Source organism: Bacillus rossius, chromosome 5 (genome assembly GCF_032445375.1).
Source record: "Bacillus rossius redtenbacheri isolate Brsri chromosome 5, Brsri_v3, whole genome shotgun sequence".
Classification (NCBI taxonomy): domain Eukaryota; kingdom Metazoa; phylum Arthropoda; class Insecta; order Phasmatodea; family Bacillidae; genus Bacillus; species Bacillus rossius.
In genome coordinates this window covers 60,880,414-60,899,815 of record NC_086333.1, presented here as the reverse complement: position 1 = coordinate 60,899,815, position 19,402 = coordinate 60,880,414, and the positions used below count along the sequence as shown (strand labels likewise).

Here is a 19,402-nt window from a genome sequence, read left to right as displayed (position 1 = left end):
CCCCAGGTTGTTGACTAAAAGCTGTTGATTAATAATAAGCAAAAAAAGTAGTAGTTCATGGCATAAGCACAATAGTGAAGAATTTTGAGCTTATCGTACCGAAGAATAAAATATTTCAAATTTCTTATTATAGAGCTTGAATTTCATTTTTTGCTGCAGTATGTATGTATGTAAACAAAAAAAAAAGTTTACATATGATGTTATTGTATTGTTACTTCAGCAGAGTGGGACTATGAACTCATATTACTGTATTTCATCATAGCATATACATACTGTGTATACGTGCTTCTAGCATAACTGGCAACTGAGTTTATTTGATGGTAGATGTATGTATCATAGACAAAAAAAAAGGACTTGAATACTTTTTTCCAGGACCAACCACCAACGGCACGTACACTCCACTCAAGGTGTACAACAACACCAAAGGTCAGCAGAAAGGTCAGTTCAGGTACTGAACGAGCAAAACAAGATTCTCGGAACTAGCCGCATGGCGTGTGCAGTGCCTTGGGACAGACTGTGGATTTGTGAAGTGTGAACGCAAAACTAACCATGACCGGACCACATCACGCTTTGGACAAAATAACACTTTGAGCAAAAATTGAATATTTTGAATACCGGTATTGGTACTGAATAAGATGCTTATGGAGAAAAGGAATAATATTCCTGACGCTGGGTTTATAAATTTTTAAATAAAATATCTTGCGATATTTATTTTAGACAGTTGTGTGATGCTGTTTGATGTTAAAATCAATAAGTTTTGTTTCATAGCTAAGCTTTTATCAGATGCAGATACTCTACTAAAGTAATAATCCGTGTCACGTATACACAGGGACAGTCACAAGCAGTGTTCATTATGTATATTAAATTGCTGTACATTTGTGGCAAAATTAGGGCATTTTAGCATAGATTTTTCATTAACAACTGTGCCCGAGTTGTTTGAAAGACTGTTTACTTATCTGAATAAGAAATTTAATATGTACATTTGTAGGTAAGACTCTTTCAGAACATTTATAATGTTAAGTACATACTTATGATACTTTGTCATTTAAGTACAAAATACTTCAGACCTCAAAGGGAATGGCATCCCTTAAAATGTCTCAAAATTAAATAAGAGGTCTTCCAGTTGCTTGCCTAATTTAAATACTCAAAAGGGGAATACTATGTACAAAAGTAAATTGGTGCAACACATTGGGGAAAAAAACTGAAAATTTGTACTTTTAATAAAAAGAAAGTTAAATCTTACTATATGCACCATTTTCTGTAATGACATGTATCATGTATCTACGTATTACTAAAATTTTATTTATCTACATAAATAGCTTGCTAATTATTATGTTTGCAGTGATATTGGCCTTATTTTTGATTCAATGTAACACTTATATTTATTTTACCTACAGGCTTAACTTTCTCTCTGCAAAATCAAAATAATTTTACTTCTTACTTATTAGTTTAAATAGCAGTGTTGATATTTGTTAGCTAATAAGTAATGTATACATGCCATCTATTGACCTCGCTGTCAAAAAGACATTAATAAAAAAATTATCCATTTAATGTAATGAAACTACTTGTAACAAATGTATTTTACCATGCAGCTGGCATAAATGTGTTCATAGCTTGAGATTTGTTTTTTTTTTTACTTCTGTCTAGCAGAAAATTCTTTAAAATGTAGACTTTTTTTACTTTTTGCAAGAAACTGAAATCATAACTGGTATGATGCTTTGAAATATTTTTTTTTATCAAAACCTGTAACTGCTTTTCGTTGCCTGCATCACATTTCAATACAAATTTTGATTTTAAGTTTTAGCTTCACCATTTTTTTTGTATGCACTTCTTCTTATTATAGTTATTGTATTTTGAAACAATATTCTAATAAAAATGATTTTCTAAAGTACTGTTTTCTTTTATTTACTTCCATGACATCTATAGGTGAGGTCATCGAAATGCTCTGAGCACTCGCAACACTCGTGAGTCTGTCATCTGAGCATCTTGTCAACCTTCGTAGAAATATCAGGGGTAGCAGAAAGCTTGAATGTGCATTGGTTAAAGCTAAGAGGGGAGCATATTGATAAGACCCATCCCCCCCCCCCCCCCCCCCCCAAAAAAAAAAGAAATCATTGAGTTTCTCTTATGACTACCACGTTATATGTATTTTCTAGTCGTTGCCTAGCAATAATGCGGGTTGTTTGGCTTCGCTTTCAGTAAAAATGGGCACAGCACTCTAGAGCATGTTCACAGCCCTTCCATCAACGACCAGCTTACATCTAAAATGTAATCATTGTGTGCGTAGTTTGACAACCAAAAATATTTGCCGATTTTTAGGATGAAAAGAGTGATTAATGGTTATGCTGCTACCCCCCCCCCCCAGATTCGCACGAATGCGATCTTCGAATGTGGCATCATTTAAATTTAACCCTAGAAAGCTAAACTATCGTAGATTTCACGAGCATGTTTTGTTTTCATGTACCTTGCACCCTTAATCGGCGTAAATGGACTCGTCCGTCCAGTTCCGCACCTCACTTGGCCGACCTCATTAGTTAGCGCTCGTCTCGCTTCGCTGCCCGTTGTCAGTTCAGTGCGGCTGACAATCACTCATACATTTTACGATAGTTGGATTTTATAATCTACTCATTTTACTTTTAGTGGTTTATTATCGACTGAAAAGTGATTATACTGTGTTGTAATTACAGGCTTTAGTAATAAAAATGAGTAAAAATTGCTCTGACAAAGACATTTTTAAATATCTTCAAGATAACGATAGTGATGACTCTGACTGCGCTCCTGGTTCAGATAATGAAGTCGATCATGTGGAATATGATCACGTTATAAGTACAGATGAATCGTCAAACGAGATGTTCAACCCAGAAATCAGTGGTGAGAGATACCATGCAACCATGAGCTGTGACCAATTTGTTTTTTTGCTAGAGTGCTTGCAGTTTGATGATTCTGCAACTCGAGTCGATAGGATAAAAACTGACAGTTTTGCTCCTGTGAGGAAAGTTTGGGACTTATTTGTTGCTGCGTGCCGAAGTTCTTACAAGCCTAGTTCTTTCTTGACTATTGATGAACAGTTACTTGCATTTCGTGGGCAATGTAGTTTCAGAATGTACATTCCGAACAAACCAGATAAATATGGGCTGAAGATAGTTGTTATGTGTGATACTGCCACAAAATATATGGTTGAAGCTCTTCCTTACACAGGTAAAACTTTAAACAGAAGGTTTGCCTCAAGCTGATTTTTTTTGTGAAAAAGCTGTCAACAACTTGTCATGGATCCAATCGCAACACAGTTGACAACTGGTTCACATCTGTTCCACTAGCAACCTCACTTTTAGGAAACCCATACAAACTTACGCTTGTAGGTACACTAAGAAGAGACAAGCGAGAAATTCCACCTGAAATGAAAGACCCTAAGGGCAGAGCCATAGGGACAAGTATGTTTTGTTTCGATGGCCCAAAAACCATGGTTTCTTACAAATTAAAAAATTTCAAAACTTTTACTATTTACTTGCCACGAAAAGCCTGTCATCGATAAAGTCTCCAAAAAACTTCAAGTCATCGAGACCTACAATGCCACTAAAGGAGCAGTTGACTCCTTGGACCAGATGTGTCATCAAATGTCCTGTAGCCGCAAGACCAGACGATGGCCTTTGTGCATGTTCTATGGCATGATGAACATTATCCTAGTAAATTCATATGTTGTTTACGTTACTAATGTTGTGAAAAGAGGTCAGAAACCAGTATCAAGAAGGAAATTTGCTATGCAAATCCACCACAGCCTTGTAGAGCCATGGCTTCAACAGCAATTCGATTACAGTACCCAACTTTGACCCGCAAACTCCGGCAATCAATTGCAGATATCCTGAAAATTCCAGTTCCAGGAAAGGACCATGACCTCCCTCAAAACCTTTCACGAACAATTTGCGGAATTTGCCCATCCGTCAAGAGGAGGGTGACGTCGATCTACTGCTGCTACTGCTGCAGGAAACCAATCTGCGCAGAGCATCGCGGAAAGTGTTGTGTCAACTGTGTTGAGGACTTGTAAAATTGCAAATCTGACAGAAACATGTTTTGAATGATGTATTTTAACCCAATGTTTTCAATAAAGTCTGTACTTGTATTGAAAAGTATTTTGTTGCAATTTTTTTTTATCATTCGTAGATTTTACGATAGTTTAGCTTTAATGTAACTTTTGATCAGTTTAGCTTTCTAGGGTTAATAAGTACATACTTACAAGTATCAAGAGTCTTTTTATGACTTGATTACAAAACATTGAGATTTCTCTACTATCTTTTAACATTAATATTTATGTATTATACACATAAATCCTCCATAGGAAATTCTCTAAATGATGGTAAAAAAAACCACATCAATATCCATTGTGTTGAATAGAAGAAGTAATTAAATAAACACGACAATGTGGATAACAACTTTTTTCAATACTATCTATAGATTAAAAAAAAATTAAAGACTCTTCACAAACATTTGAAAATGCATTATGTAATAAATTAAAACCTGCAAATTGTTGGCCTCGCATATTTAGATTTAGGCACGATTAATCAAAAAATCTTGTAGCATTCTAGTATAAATTACATTTAAGGTGTTACGTGTAATAATTATAATAAACATATAACAACTATTTGTTGACTATTGCACAATTATATTAATTAGACAGGGTTATTTCTAGTCATTTGCTAATACAGTGTAAACTCTATATAACAACACTTAACTAACTGAGCATTTTTCGGCGTTATAGTGTGGTCGTTAAATGGAAATAAATAAAAAATATCATTTTACTATTCTGTAATAATATGTATTTACTAATATAGTACACATTTTACACATGAACATTAATATTCATACAAATAACAACACTTATTGCGTATAGTCTGTTATTTTTTCTTTGTTTTTCCATATTGTAGACATGGTACAGCGGCTTAATCCAAAGCATCTTCCAACATCACTAATATTTTCTCCCGCCTCTTGAGCGTATTAATAAAACTTTTTCGTCAATACACAAAGATTTTCATTTATAGTTTGAAAGTCTGTAAGCAACTGCGATAATGATAACATGTAACAACTTGATAAAAGTCTAGTGACCGAGGTAAACATCTGCAAGTTCATCAGACAAAAACAAAAGACAAAATTTCTTAGAATCTCCGGTACGTCAGTCAAAGTAAACACGTGCTAGATAATACAACAACAAAACAGCAAACAAAAGAATGTACACAGCTGCAGTTCTTATCAACTTCGGCAACTTAGAAAGTACTGCTTAATGATTTATAATGCTGTATTGTTGTTGATAAATAGTGAAAGCGTGACGCTATATAGTGTGTATTATTATACAAAAAACAAGGTAAATCAACCCAAGTCAAGCAATTTCAACGTTTTAAGGAGTTTGTCATTAAATCGAGTGACGTTATAAAGAGTTTACACTGTATTGTGTGTTCTAGCATCGCTATACTGTAACTTTAAAGACAAAAATGCATTTGAGCCTCTTCCTAAATATTAGTTTCAAATTTTTTTCTCCTACATAATTAAATTTTAAACCATACCCGTCAAAGACTGACATATGAACTCTCATGATAAGCCATAAAAAAATGTATGATTAGGATGCCAATTTCCTGTAATTCTAGAAATGTCCTGCAAAATGTTTTCATTGACAACAGCAGTCATTCCTAACCTAAAGAACTCTGCGGTTTAAATACTATTCTACTTATTTCTTCAATATTCCTTTCTCTAATGACCTGGTTTTTGAAGCTACCAGGTAAGAAATATAATAATAAAAATTGTCCCACTGACTTAAAAGTTATTCAAATCACATAGCCTATGGTAAAATAGTAAACAAAGACAAACGATGCTACATTAAAATGATAACAAGCTTAAAAGTACATAATTAAAATACATCAAAAGATTTTTATTCATTGCATGACGTAATGAGCGTTGCATCAAATTGAATTCAGTGAGAGCTGTAACTCCGGAAGTAATACATATTTGCGGGATTTAAACTTTAAGTTGCTCGTGAGTGAGCACTGAGTGGTACTAGTGAGTTGAATAACTATTATGTTACTAATATTGGTTTTGGAGCCATTAATCGCATAATGCCTAAGCAAAAACGGGTTATGTTGGAGAAAAGGAAGAAAACAAGTAAAATCACTTGAGCAGAAGCAATTAAAAATATAGAGAAGTGTCATTAAGTACTGAATATTTATGAAAATAATCAAACATTTCTCATGTCAAAAACAAATTTAAAAAATAGTTTCATTATTTTTAAACCAATTATTAAACTTGTCACAGTATTTCTCATTGACATAATTGTATGAGAAATTTTCCTTCAAGTTATGTTCAATTAATATAGGCAAGTGAATTAAATATTTTATACTAACGATATTTTAAAAATTGTCCATTTTTTATGAATTACATTTTATTTGCTTTTGCCTTTAGTGAAAAGTAATTTTCTGTAATTCCTTTTAAAAACATGTAGAAAAATTTCCAGAAATTTCTAAAATGGATCTTAGTCTTTCACAAAGGTTTAGATGACAATTAGAAATATTAAAAGCTAGAGCGCAAGAAATGTTTGGCATTACACAACAGTGAATTAACTAAATGTAGTTTATAAAATATTTTACTTTGAAATAAATTGTAACAGCGCGTAATATTGAAGATAGAAATTGCTAAAGTGAAAGACGGTAAAAAAAAAAGAGAGGGGACAGTAAGTCTAGTTTCACAGCCTAACATAAGTTAGCCATCTGGACCATGGTGTCACAGCAGGCTGGAGTGACGTCACTTCCAAACAGCTTCCAGGATTGGGAACAGCATATGGCATCATAACCGAGGATTGGCCTTTATAGAAGTCCGATACACACAGAAAATCAATCAAGAAATCAAAAAAAATGTAAATGGGTAAGCCCTTCTTCTAATCAAACATACCGTTATGGGATCACAAGACAGTGACGAAAACACTTAGACTGGCTGTGCTTTTAAATGCTTGGATTTAACCACGTTATTGCATAAATGAGCCTTAGATATGACTCTTGTATTTTCACAGGAAGACTTTACAGTCATCTGTGCAAAAAAATTTAAATGAATTTTAACTGGTGGGTAGTATTTTAATAAAATTCCTTGTAAAAGCCCAGGTTAGTAACTCTTATTCGTTTTAATCAGAGTGAGACTGAGAGTCATGTTCAGAAATTTTTTGATCGATATTGAATACTGGTCCATATAATTAAAATTATTTATAAACTTTTAAGTGTATTTATGTAAGTGAGGTTATGTTCTCTAATGCATAATTTATTTGCATTATAAATTACAACTTAATGCATTATTTGAGAAATAATTAAAATTAATACATTAGAATAAACAATAAACATTCCTGCAAATGGTGGAAATAACAAGGGTAAAAAGACAAAATGTTAATTTTTTTTAAAAATGAAATACTATCAAATCCATTATAATTTATTGTAAAATGCCTAAACCTTATCTAAAAGCTTTGACTGAAACACGAACTATTACCATAAAAACAGGGGTTTAAATTTAAAACTTTCTTAGTATCAAATTCATCAGAATTTATTAATAACCATCTTAATGATACCTTAAACCTATGTTAAAAAAAAATTATAAGACAGCATATTAGTGCAAGAGATGAAAAATAATGTTTGAAGAAAAAAATAATTGCATTAACTATTTTAGTAAGCATAATATGAAATTCATTAAGGCATTCAATGCTAGATCATTAAGAAATATTCAAAATATTTTCGCTACATGGAATATGAGAAAATGTTAAATCAATCTTTTTTGAACATAGGCAAACATATAGAATGTTCTGTTGGCTACATTAAGTTTTTAAAATGTTCTAAAATATTTCCAGAAGAAATAGGTACCTACTTCAAAATCTACCTACGCCTGTAGGCTGTGCCGTAAGGGATTTTTTTAGTTGTATTGTTCCAGAGTTTTTAAGAATTTTGTTTTATCTTTCAAGTGGATTACAGAGTGTATAAGCAGCGTGGGAGCCACACATCCGAGTACATTTTTTTTTATCAATCTTAGGAGGTTATCACACAGAGACTTGCGTTCAAGGAAATGAGAAAAATGGGACATCTGTCTTTCTCAGAGGAAACTCATCATTTGACTCTCCACACTGTGTAAATATTTTTTTAGGCATATTAACAAAAAAATGTTTTCTATATCAAAAATAATTAATAAATGATTTATTTTTTTGGTATGGTGGTGATGGATTTGATATTGCAGTTTTTTTTAAACTGATACACTTTTTTTTAAACTGTTGAGGTTATAAAGGATACACTTTAGATGTAACTAAGACCTTTCCTTCTATGTAGCTCTATTCCTGTATAAGAATCTGTAGTTACAAACATACACAGTAGTTAGGATGACAATATCAGCAAGAAAATAAGCATGAATTACTTCTTTACTAAAATACTGTATTATTTTCTGCAAAGTATTTTGGGGTAGTTAAATGCCAGATACTATCACACAAACCAAAGCTTTTCTTCACTTCAAACTCATTCTTGAATTGCAAAATTTTAACTGGTCACACCAATTTCTCATTTCAAAACATCACACTGAAGAAGAGCATTATTTCAAAAAGATTAATTTTATTGTGAGAAATAAGATACTGCACTTTTAAATTTATTCTCATTCTAATCAAATACCTTAACTGACTCTCTAGCTAGTGTACATAGACAAACCCTTATCAACCACAATTTTGGCACATTTTATTATTTTGATTTACCGTACATATTTATCAAACAATCACAGCTTATTGATATTAAATTGGTCTTTGTAGGAATTCTTGTTCCATCAAAACATAAACCAAGCATCACACTTATTGTGTTTATGTATGTAAAACTAACTAAAAATGTGCGATAACTTTGACAAGCTCTAAATAAATTTGAATAACTGAGTTCCTTGGGAGACATTTCGAACATACACTTTGCATCCTAATATACAAAGTTTAATTTTTCCATAGTCTTCTATCATGCATATTAACATAAATACACATAAACCAGTACAGAATAGAAGCCAGATTACAAAACAATTTTAAATAAATTTATTTTTAAACATTGTTAATTCCCTACATTGCACACAGTTTCAGATACAAGCTTTAGCTGCACAACACGAAAACCTAAAATATCACAATTATTATCCAGTGTAACACAACATTAAACAAATGTATTCAACATGTCAGTCTGTCAGCATAATACAGAGATGCGAGCTGCACATAAATATTTAAAAAATAACTGTATAGGTACCACAGTACTGTATTTGAAAATGACTGGTATATTAAAAGTGTGTTGGGTTCCACCAAGGATTTTTAAACTTTTTGCTATTATTTAAATTTTAAGATATATATTTAAATTTCTGGCCTTACAGGACACAAATAATCCTGTTACGAACGTGTGCAAAGCCGCGACACGCGCAGGTGCAGCGCTAGCTGGCTGACAGGCTGCCGCCGCAACATGAGATGTGCCGTGTGCACCTGGGTCGCCGCTTCCCCTCCCTCCGGCCCTCCACTCCCGCCCGGCGCTGATTGCAAGACATCTGCCACCTCGCAGCTGGCAGCCGCCGACACGTGTTTCGAGAGATTTCTGCCGTCGGGTCGGCGCGGAATGACGCGACCGGCCCCGGCCGCGCTCGCAAGTTCTGGAAATTGTGGCTGATATTTAAAACGAGGACGGCGGCCTCGAGAGTGGAGTCAGTTCGGAGTGTTCAGTCAGGAGTTCTCCCGTGGCGGAGTTTCCGGGCGATAGAGTCGCGGGCGCGGCGGAGTCCCGAGCGAAGTTGCGAGTGAGGAGTCGAGCGGATCCTCTGCGAAGGGCAAGTGTAGGCAGCGGCGGAGTGCGGCGACGGAGTCCCGCGACGGAGACCCACGAGGGGTGCTGCGGCGAGAGTTGTGCCAGAGGTGCGGCCCAGCGAGGTGTGTGGAACGAGTGACTGGGGAATAGACATTTCTTTAAGTGTAATTAATTATTTGCCATTTTAGTGGATTTTTGTAAGTGACATAAGTAGCGGCAATAAATAAAACTGTGTAGTGTGATAAAAATATTTAATTGGGCTATCCTTTACGAACCCGCGGTAAATCGTAACAATACCTTACCAAGCTTTCATACCTAATTAATAACAGGTAAATAAGAAAATAACAAAATTACTACAGGGGAATGACTAAAACCGTCAATCATTACACCAGTACATAAATGTTGATATAAAATATGTAGAGCCAAACACTAGGTCTATGCTATGTCGAGCTATAAATTTTAAAACTGAATCAGCACTGCAAAAAAGTGGATTAGTGTTTGAAAAATCAAAATGGCGGAGCATAATGCCCCATGTTTTATTCAATATCCAATCAACATTCCAGCCAAGCATAATTTTTTGGCAAAAGCTTAGTCAGTGGAATGGCAAATAATTTGCCCACTGCTATAGGCCTTTAAGATTTTGGCATTACAACATGATTCGTACTCAAATAAAAAAAAAAGGATATTTTCTAAGTCCTTTAAGAATTTAAATAATTTCAGATGTATAAGAAATTAATAAATAAAATTTTTACAAAATATTTTACATTAAGTAATCATGTATAGAGTATATTGTAATCCGAAAATTAAACTTACATAAATCCTCACCATTTACAAAAAAAAAATCGCAGGGACGAAGAGTATTTTAGGAGCTGAGCATACGGTATTAAGAAAAACTTTGTCATATTGAGATAACTCAAGTGTGATAAAAAAATTGTTTTCATGGTAATAGTTCGTTTTATCAAAATTGTTTCAGTCAAAGCTTTTAGATAAAGTTTAGGCATTTTACAATAAATTATAATGGATTTGATAGTATGTCATTTTTAAAAACTCCATTTAAAGTTTAGTGTTTAACCTTTAAAATAAGTTATGTTTTGGGTCAGTTACACCATAATACGTATTTATCTCCAGGCCATTGTACATCCCTACGCATCTACATACAACTTCCACACATCCATTAGATGTAGAAATTTTGAACATCTCACCATTTATTACAAAAGTTATCCTGTATATGCAAACTTAGCACCCATAACTATACCCTAGGTACTTGTGCATTAATTTATTAATATATGTGAGAATACTGTCATTAAGATTGAATTATCAGTTAAAACTAAAAAAAAATAATGGAAACATATATCAGAGTACAAATGGTCAAATGGTTGTGTGAAGAAATATGATATATTAAGTCAACACCATTACCAATTTTTTTATGTAATGTCATGTCTAAAGCTTACAACCCTAAATAAGTGTAGTTGTACCGTATTTACCAGTAGAAGGGTCACCCCTGCATATGGGTCGCACCTTTAATTAACTATTAATTATCAAAATTTAATACATTTAAAGAAAAAAAAAATTGGTTGTCTGTAAAATCGGTTTACGGACGATAGTTTAACGTGACGTCATAACAAAACATTGATGAAATGATTGCATACTTCTATGAATAAAATTGAATCATTTTTGTTTTCATAATAAAATAATAAATACTTGAAATTATACTAGTAATCAGATTTTTAAAATGCAAGAATAATTAACCTTTATTGCCGAAATTGTTGTAATAAGCAATGAAAACCACTTTAACTTTTCACTTCACTTTATAAACAATCGACGAAACAGTTCACGTGTAGATGACTTGTAATTAATTTTAAAAACTGGCGTTTAGCTATAGAGTTTAAATATAATTATGAACAAGTTTTCATATAAATAAACTTAAATCAAATATTTATCATCAATTATATGAATCACCATAATTTTTTAGTCAATTGTAATTGTAACATAACCTATTATTACTGCACTCGCCGACAGCGCAACGGAACAATGAACGTAACGGAACAATGAGCGCAACGTGACAATGTGTGTAATGGGACACTTTTTCGTGCGTGCAGCCGGCGTTCATTGATTTATTAGACATTGTCACGTCAAAAAGTTGTTTCATTCCGTGAAATTTCAGTGTTAATTTACGCTGTAGGGTTTTCAGTCATCAGCTGTGCAAGCATGAAACAAATTACATTTGAAAAATTACAGTAACAACAAAAACTTACAAAAAAGAATCCAAAACGATGATTCCAAAATACCAAATCAAAATGTAACATGACCTAGATTGACAAATTTAAAAGATGAAGGTATTGATGATTGTAATAACAGTGGTGGTAATATGTAATGATGGTGGTAGTGATGATAATAGAAAATTAGTGAGTAACAAAAATAGAATGATAGATAAAAAATGGCGAGTAGTGAACTTAATTAACACACCGTAAGTGTATTAAACAAAAGAAAATGAAAACATCTGCACATGTGCTGAAATTCACGATAGTACATAAACATAGCAGTGAGTTTTGAAATGAAAACGTAAAAAATAATCACAAAGGAAATGCAATGCCAAAGTGCAACATTGTTGATCAAAACTCCACAGAGCAATATTGTCGCCCAAATGCATAGTTTTATATTGTGGATTAGAGAATATACAATGCTCATGCCCAAGAAATGTTAAACATTTAACTCCATTTGCTTTTCAAAACTCCAACTAAGAACAAATTAGATCACCAATACTGAAGGAATTAAGTTTTCTATGTTACCATAAATAATCAAATCAACAATAAGAAGCGCATATATATATATATATATATATATAAAGAGGCAACTACAATTTTAAAATGAAACAGTGTAACATTTATCAAAATTAACTTCAGGAAATCCTTATGTACTTAAATAAAAAAATGTTGTAAACAAAACTTACAAAACTTTTTGGACAAATAAAAAGTATTAACAAAGGGTCACTTTTTAAAATAAAATGTGCAAATTCCACAGCTAAAGGTATTAACATAACATGGCAAGTAAAAGAGTGAAGCAAAAGCTTCCTCAATATGAAATTGAGCTTTGATTAAGCCTTAACAATTGTAGACAATACAAATTAAAAACATACTGTAGAGAACTGTTTGTGGTTGTGGCTCAGTTAACATTAATGCTATGTTACACATTAATACAAGCTTTCTTAACTAAATGTAAAGAAAGAGTTTTACACAATTTCACAGATGACAGTTTTTATTCTACTTTAACCTCTCTACTTTGACAATACACAGCTTGCTCGTAACTTCTGGATATTTAGTTTTTATATCAACTTCACTTTTAAATTTTTTTGCTACATGCTCAAAATCACTTGAGTTATTGAGATGCCTTTTCCTTTTAATGCTTTCCGGAGCAGGTAAGTTCTGGCTAACGTTAGAAAACATACGTCTCCTGGACGACACAGCACTGTCAGTATAGACAAAGTCAGGTTTTTCTTTTTTAATTTTCACTCTGGGGCTTGCCAAAGTATTAGATGCAACACTCAAATCACCTGACAACTTTGCTTTATCCAAGATGACTTTACATTTTTGTAACACTGGCTTTTCCACCGCTTCCTTCAGCCTCTGTAGATTCTCGGAAGGGTTAACTTTCTCTGGAGTGTCCGTTAACTGTCGTGGCAGGCGCTCATCACTGTCACTCGGCTTTGAAATGGGCGACGTGGGAACAGTAACTGTTCCCGAGCTGCTTGAAGGGACGTCTTCTGAGCTTACGTCCATCTTCTTCAGAAAACTGTCAAATTCATTGGACCATGGTTTCACTGGGTTTTCAGATGTTTGCACAATATCACGTTTGAGTTCTATGTACTTTGATTCCTCCAAGGCTATTTCACCAAAAGTTGTCTCTGTCTGCACAGTAACACTACTAGTTTTAGGAATGTCTGGTGGGCCTTTTTGTTCATCAGCACAGACACGAAAAGCAATTTTTTCTTTAGATGCATGACTCGAAACAACATCTGCACTATCTGTCTGTGTCATCACTGTGTTTCCCTTCCCTAGGTTCCTCTTTAAAACTGATATGCTGTCAGCTTTAGAGGTGGACTTCAAAGAACTTTCATAGTCTGGGGCAACTTCTCCTGTAATTTCATCCAAACACATACCATCACCCACACTCACTAAAGAAACTTGTTTACTATTCATCACTTCCGACAATTTGTCTTTCAGGCTGTTGTCATTGTTGTACTCAATAGCTTCTCGAAAATTGTCTTCTTCACAATTTATGACTTGGGACTCACCCGTGCTGGTACCGTCAATATCGTGATCATCTTCATCAGACTCGCAACAGATGTCCAGGTCCAAGGTAACGTTGTTTTCTTCCGAGGCTTTGCTGGCGGTTCCAGCAGGCTCGGCAACCGAGTAAGCATGATCGAGCACAGTACTACGAAAGTTCGAAACTACCGCCCGATTGGTCTTCTGCCCGTTGTTCGGACTTGTACTTAGAGGTGAACCAAAGTTAGAATTACTTCTATTTTTTCGAGGTGGAGAGGCACAAGTATTCGGTCCCTCCCCAACATACTGTAAGTCACCGGTAGAAACAGAGAATGGTCCAAGAGAAACAATGTCAGGAGTTATTTCCATCTCTACAACTTCTGCGGGCTTAGGGCAATCCTCATCATTTGTTATGTCAATAACTTCCAGAAGAGCACTGTTTGACTGCTTTGGCAAAGTCTTCAGAGATTTGCACCAATCCCGAAACTCTTTACCGACCATCTTGTCGATATCTTTCATGTTTGCTGCCGCCTCCTCCAACAAATGGTGAAGCTCGCCAGCCGCAGCCTTCATGCCTTGAACATCATTTTTGGCCTCTAAACTTGCAAAGCTTTCCTTCAGTTTGTGGATGTGGGACCAAAGCACGCGGGACACCCCTGCAAATTTTTCAAACCCACAGACAAACCACTTAGTCTTCACTTTCTTCTGATCCACCACATCATTGGAATGTCGTAGTTCAGGGAAGTTTTCAATGCTCGAATCCTGCTTGGATGATGGGGGAGAAGGGGGAGAAGGGGGAGAAGGTAAATTTGCCACGGGCCTCAAAACCTGGCCTGGAATTTGCGACAGCGTGGGCCTGTTTTTCACAACACTCTTGATGTATGCTGAAGGGATGGAGTACACTTGGTTTGGCGCGAGGAGCCTCGTATTAGGAAAGTTTAACGTAGGCTCGACGGCTTGGTACGACGGTCCCGTGCCCGGAGGTTGTTGCCGTGGAGCCTGCCTGGGCTGGATCGTTACATAGTGCTTCTGTGGCGGAGTGGGAAGGGTAGGTTTGGGGTGAGGGGTTGATACAATCTTCATGAACCGGTGGCGGAGATCAGATTGGGGCGTGCTGGTGGTGGCGCCGGTTACTCTCGCCTGGGAACCTGGGGTCGCGTGCGCCATGGTGTAATACTGAGTTCCACCAACACTGCTAGGAAATTTGGCTGGTATCAAGCCGCTCCTTTGAGGCGTACGCTGATACGTCTTGGTGCAACTGAACGTTGGCGTAGTTTTCGTCTGCTGCATGGTTTTCAGTTGTGACCACAACAGCGTTGGCTGACCGCGAAGGGAGGGGGATTCACGCAAGGCCTCACGGGATGAAACTGTGACGTACCCCTGGTGGTTGCTCACGGTGTTAACCTCACGGGCAGTACCAGGAGGCGACAAAACTTTCTTCTTGGGTAAAGGTTGTATCATTGCCAATGGCTTCTTTTGTTCTTCTGCCACCACAGTTTCTTTGGCCTTGCTAATTTTAACTTTTGGGGTTTCACTACTGCAGCACTTGCTCAGATCCACACAAGGAGGTGCTTTTCCTTCTCTAGCCTTCACTTCTGCAGATTTTCTGGAAGTATAAAGAGCAAAATGGGTACAAATCTTTCTGCTCTAGTGTTATAACACTGGCTTACAAATGAGTAATAATGCCTACAATTTTAAATCTGTTTTTTTTTTACTCCAACTTCAGAAACCACAAAACCTCATAAAGAACATACTATAATAAAACTTTTAACATTTGTGCACTAAGCCATTTTTAACACATAATTTTAACATACACAGGTACAGAGAACACTATTTTCTAAAGTAGGTGCTTGGTACAAAGGATAACATTTCCGAATGCAGTGTGATACACTTGAGTTTGCTGTCAGGTCTCATAATTTAATTTACTTAATTTTCTGTCAATAGTAGGAAATATGCTACAAATATATTTCATGATATTAAATTCAATTCAACTGCATTAAACACACTTGGTATTTTATATGAGGCTATGCTTTACTTATTAATGTAAAATGCCTAAAAATCCTGATTTTTTTACCATAAATCTTTAGACTGCAATTAAAGTGTACTTTGATTTTCCACAGAAAGATTTTATCATTTCATGTTTAGTTTCAAATTTTATTTTTATAGAAAAATTAACAGTTTACATATAAGAATGCCAATTGGTGAAGATAAACCAGTCGAGACCTAGTCGCAACATAAGAAAAACAATATACATGGTGGCCACTCACAGTCACCAAAAATATTCCCTGATTTTTCCCTGATTTCCCTGATCAAAAATTCAAAATTTCCCTGATATTTACAATTACAAAAAAACATAATTTTGATGAAATTATATAATATTATAGAAAGAGATTACTCACATTTTAGCACGCTGCTGTATTTTCTTCATTATATACATACGTAAGTTCGTTAAATAACATAATACATTTTAAATATGTCACTTTACATTATAGCGTCCCTTTCAATGACCTGCAGTCTGTGTTTTGTTTTATGTCTAGAGACCGGAAAAATTCGCAAATTCATTTCGCGATAGGCTAAAATACAAATACGTAGTTATACCTCAGTGCTGCCTCTGCTATTGGCTCACTACTCATCTGGATGACTCTGGGCCAATGAGGAACACCCGACCAAAGCTTTATCGAATCTCAGGCTGCTACGTTGGGACGTCTCAAAAGACAGCAGCCAATGAGTGGGTGGCATTTGACCGAGAGTACGCAGAACTATGGAGTTCATCCTACAGGCCATTGAACCCTCGATTTTTTCCTGTCCCTAGTAATGAGGTATTTCAGTGGTGAGCGCTCAAACATTTTTTCACACGACTTTTGATAACTGTTCTTACATTCATTTTTGATTTAAAGTGTAACATTTCTAGTTGCGAAATATTCTTAGTCTTAGTACTCTCAACCAGGGATAACAGTACAGTGCAAATTTTACCTTGTGTTTGATTTAAAAATGAAACAACTAATGGATAAATCTTCACTCCATTACAATCAGTACTCCCATCTGTAGCTACAGCAAATGGTCCACTTACTAAAGATTCAACAGTTTCAATTTAGTTTCACCAGCCATATACTCCTCTCCACTAAGGCAGATGTTTTTGTTCTCGCACAGCTGTATTTCCGTGCAATTCTTGAGTCCGGAAACATAGCTCTATACAAATTACCCGAATGATCGGCTACTGCTATCGGTAAATTGTGTTCTACCAAAAAACTTGTAAACATTAACTCTGCGTTTGTTACTTTCGTTTATTCAGATATAGCGAAAAACGACGATATAGATTTATTGCTCGTCACGGCTTTAATATGTTCTGCATGTTTCTTTGATTCAATATGCCGTCTACAGTCATCCCTTTCACCATGCGCAATCGAAAAGTCACACGTGCATACATTACAAAACGCGTGGCGTTCCAAAACATTTGAAGATGACAAGCAAGGACATTCTTTTGAATAGTTTGGCGAAAGTTCTGAAGAATAACGTTCTTTTTTTTTTTTGCCCCAGATACACATTGTTCTGTCACACGCTTCATTTCTACAATCGGCACTGAAGAACACAACACTATCGAACAACATAAACAGGTTTCACGTCTGTAGACACGACAAAAACACTTTGATGAAAAAAAAATGGCTTTCAAGAATGTACACAACACAGGTTAGCCAAAGTACCGTACAAAAATTATCGTGATGTAAGAAGCTAACAAACGAAAAGTCCGAGAATATGTACTAGTTGTATCGTACAACGGACGTAATACCGTACCATTTCTATTACAAGACACAAGAATTAATATACTTATTTCGACAGTACATGCGCACACTTACTAGTTCCGTTATCTGCGCAACCACGTGATGTATTCGAACTGCGTTCACGAAACACGCACACCAGAAACAGAATTTTTTTTTCCGTTACCGCGCAGCACAAAGCCTCGTTTCCGTAATAAACCAGCGATGTTCCGTAATTCGGTGTTAAATTCGTAATAATTACGGAAAATCCGTAATGGTTGGCAGCTCTGCGGAAATATACATGACACAAAAAATTCCCGGTTATTAAAAAAATTCCCTGACATTTCCCTGATAATTCCCGATCAACGTGATTTCCCTGATAAATCCCGGTTTTCCCGGTTTTCCCGATGAGTGGCCACCCTGATATATCACACATTCTTCAAAAAAATGTAAAATAAAATTATTGAAAATAAAAACTTCATGAGAAATTATTTTGTAAACTTCTACAAATTTATTCTGAAATTTAATATTGTGGTGTGTTCAAAAACTTTAAAACTGAATTAAGAATGATTTTATTTTTATAATTAATTTTTAAAATGTATAATTTTGCAACAGTCTTTTAAATTTACCCTAATAAATAATAATAACAACAATAACAACAATAATAAAATAACAAACTTTCAGTTAGAAATAATAATATACTCGCTAACTACGCAAATGATGATTGATAAATAGGGGCATGCAGATTTCGCGAAAAGATTTCGAGACTAGATGAAAGTTTAAACACTTTAGCATCGGCTGTGTTTCGTGATTGGGTGAGTTTCTCCCAGGTACATATCGATTGTAAGAACACCAATCACAGTGATTCAGTATGGAAGTAAACGCGTCCTGAGTAACTCGGTCAAATAAGGCAACGACTTCTCTCGCAGACGGCCGCCAATCACAAGGAAGAAACCACAGGTGCAGGTATATCTTGTTGCAGTCTAATAAACGTTCAGATTTTTTCGCGAAAATTGCCTGCCCCTATTGATAAACTTATTGACCTTTAATTTGGAACAACCACACACAATCATACTTTATTCTTTATGAAACATTAAGGCACGGTGGTTGAATGGTTGGACCACTCGCCTCTAACCAATGTGACACGGGTAACCCGGTGGGGTCAAACCCAGGTTTTTTGCGAGTGGGAAACGTGACCAACATTGCAGTGACCTGTGGGTTTTCTCGAGGTACTCCCGCTGCCCTCAACAATTCAATGCTCCATACCCCATCTCATCTGACGTATTCTCTAGGCTGGCCGGAACGACAAGTCTGTCCCTCAGGTAGGGCAGCCGGCTGCTATGAGTCAGCCCTGTTCCACCCATATAGACCCTGCCTCAGCCGAGAAACTATGTGTCAATTTTAATTTTCAATCTGAATTAAAAAACCAAAAATTAGGTATGTCAGAACTTGTGAAATAACAGCATGTGACATATATAAATTGAAAATGTGTAACAAAACTAATTTGTAGTCATATTTGCTGGTTTTTAAGGTATTCAAGAATTATGCATTAAAATGATATAGGGAGGAATGA

General features: G+C 35.3%; 2 protein-coding genes across 4 annotated transcripts in view; one reads left to right on the top strand and one right to left on the bottom strand.

Moving 5' to 3' along the window:
* The window catches only part of LOC134531882 (uncharacterized), a 121,167-nt gene extending 119,281 nt beyond the window's left edge, over positions 1 to 1,886 (top strand). The window contains exon 10 of the mRNA XM_063367895.1: positions 373 to 1,886. Within this exon, the coding sequence (XP_063223965.1) occupies positions 373 to 455 (83 nt within the window). The 3' untranslated portion in view covers positions 456 to 1,886. The remainder of the gene's footprint in view (positions 1 to 372) is intronic.
* Positions 1 to 19,402, bottom strand: part of LOC134531881 (DNA (cytosine-5)-methyltransferase 3C) — a 37,665-nt gene that overhangs the window by 5,522 nt on the left and 12,741 nt on the right. Inside the window, exon 5 of one of the 3 annotated variants that reach the window (XM_063367892.1) lies at positions 7,957 to 9,948. The exons of 1 other annotated variant lie outside the window; for it this stretch is intronic. In XM_063367892.1, coding sequence (XP_063223962.1) covers positions 9,678 to 9,948 — 271 coding nt within the window. In that variant the 3' untranslated portion in view covers positions 7,957 to 9,677. Of the gene's footprint in view, positions 1 to 7,956; positions 9,949 to 13,046; positions 15,681 to 19,402 lie in introns of those variants that run through there. One more of the 3 variants, XM_063367891.1, reaches the window with a different exon arrangement.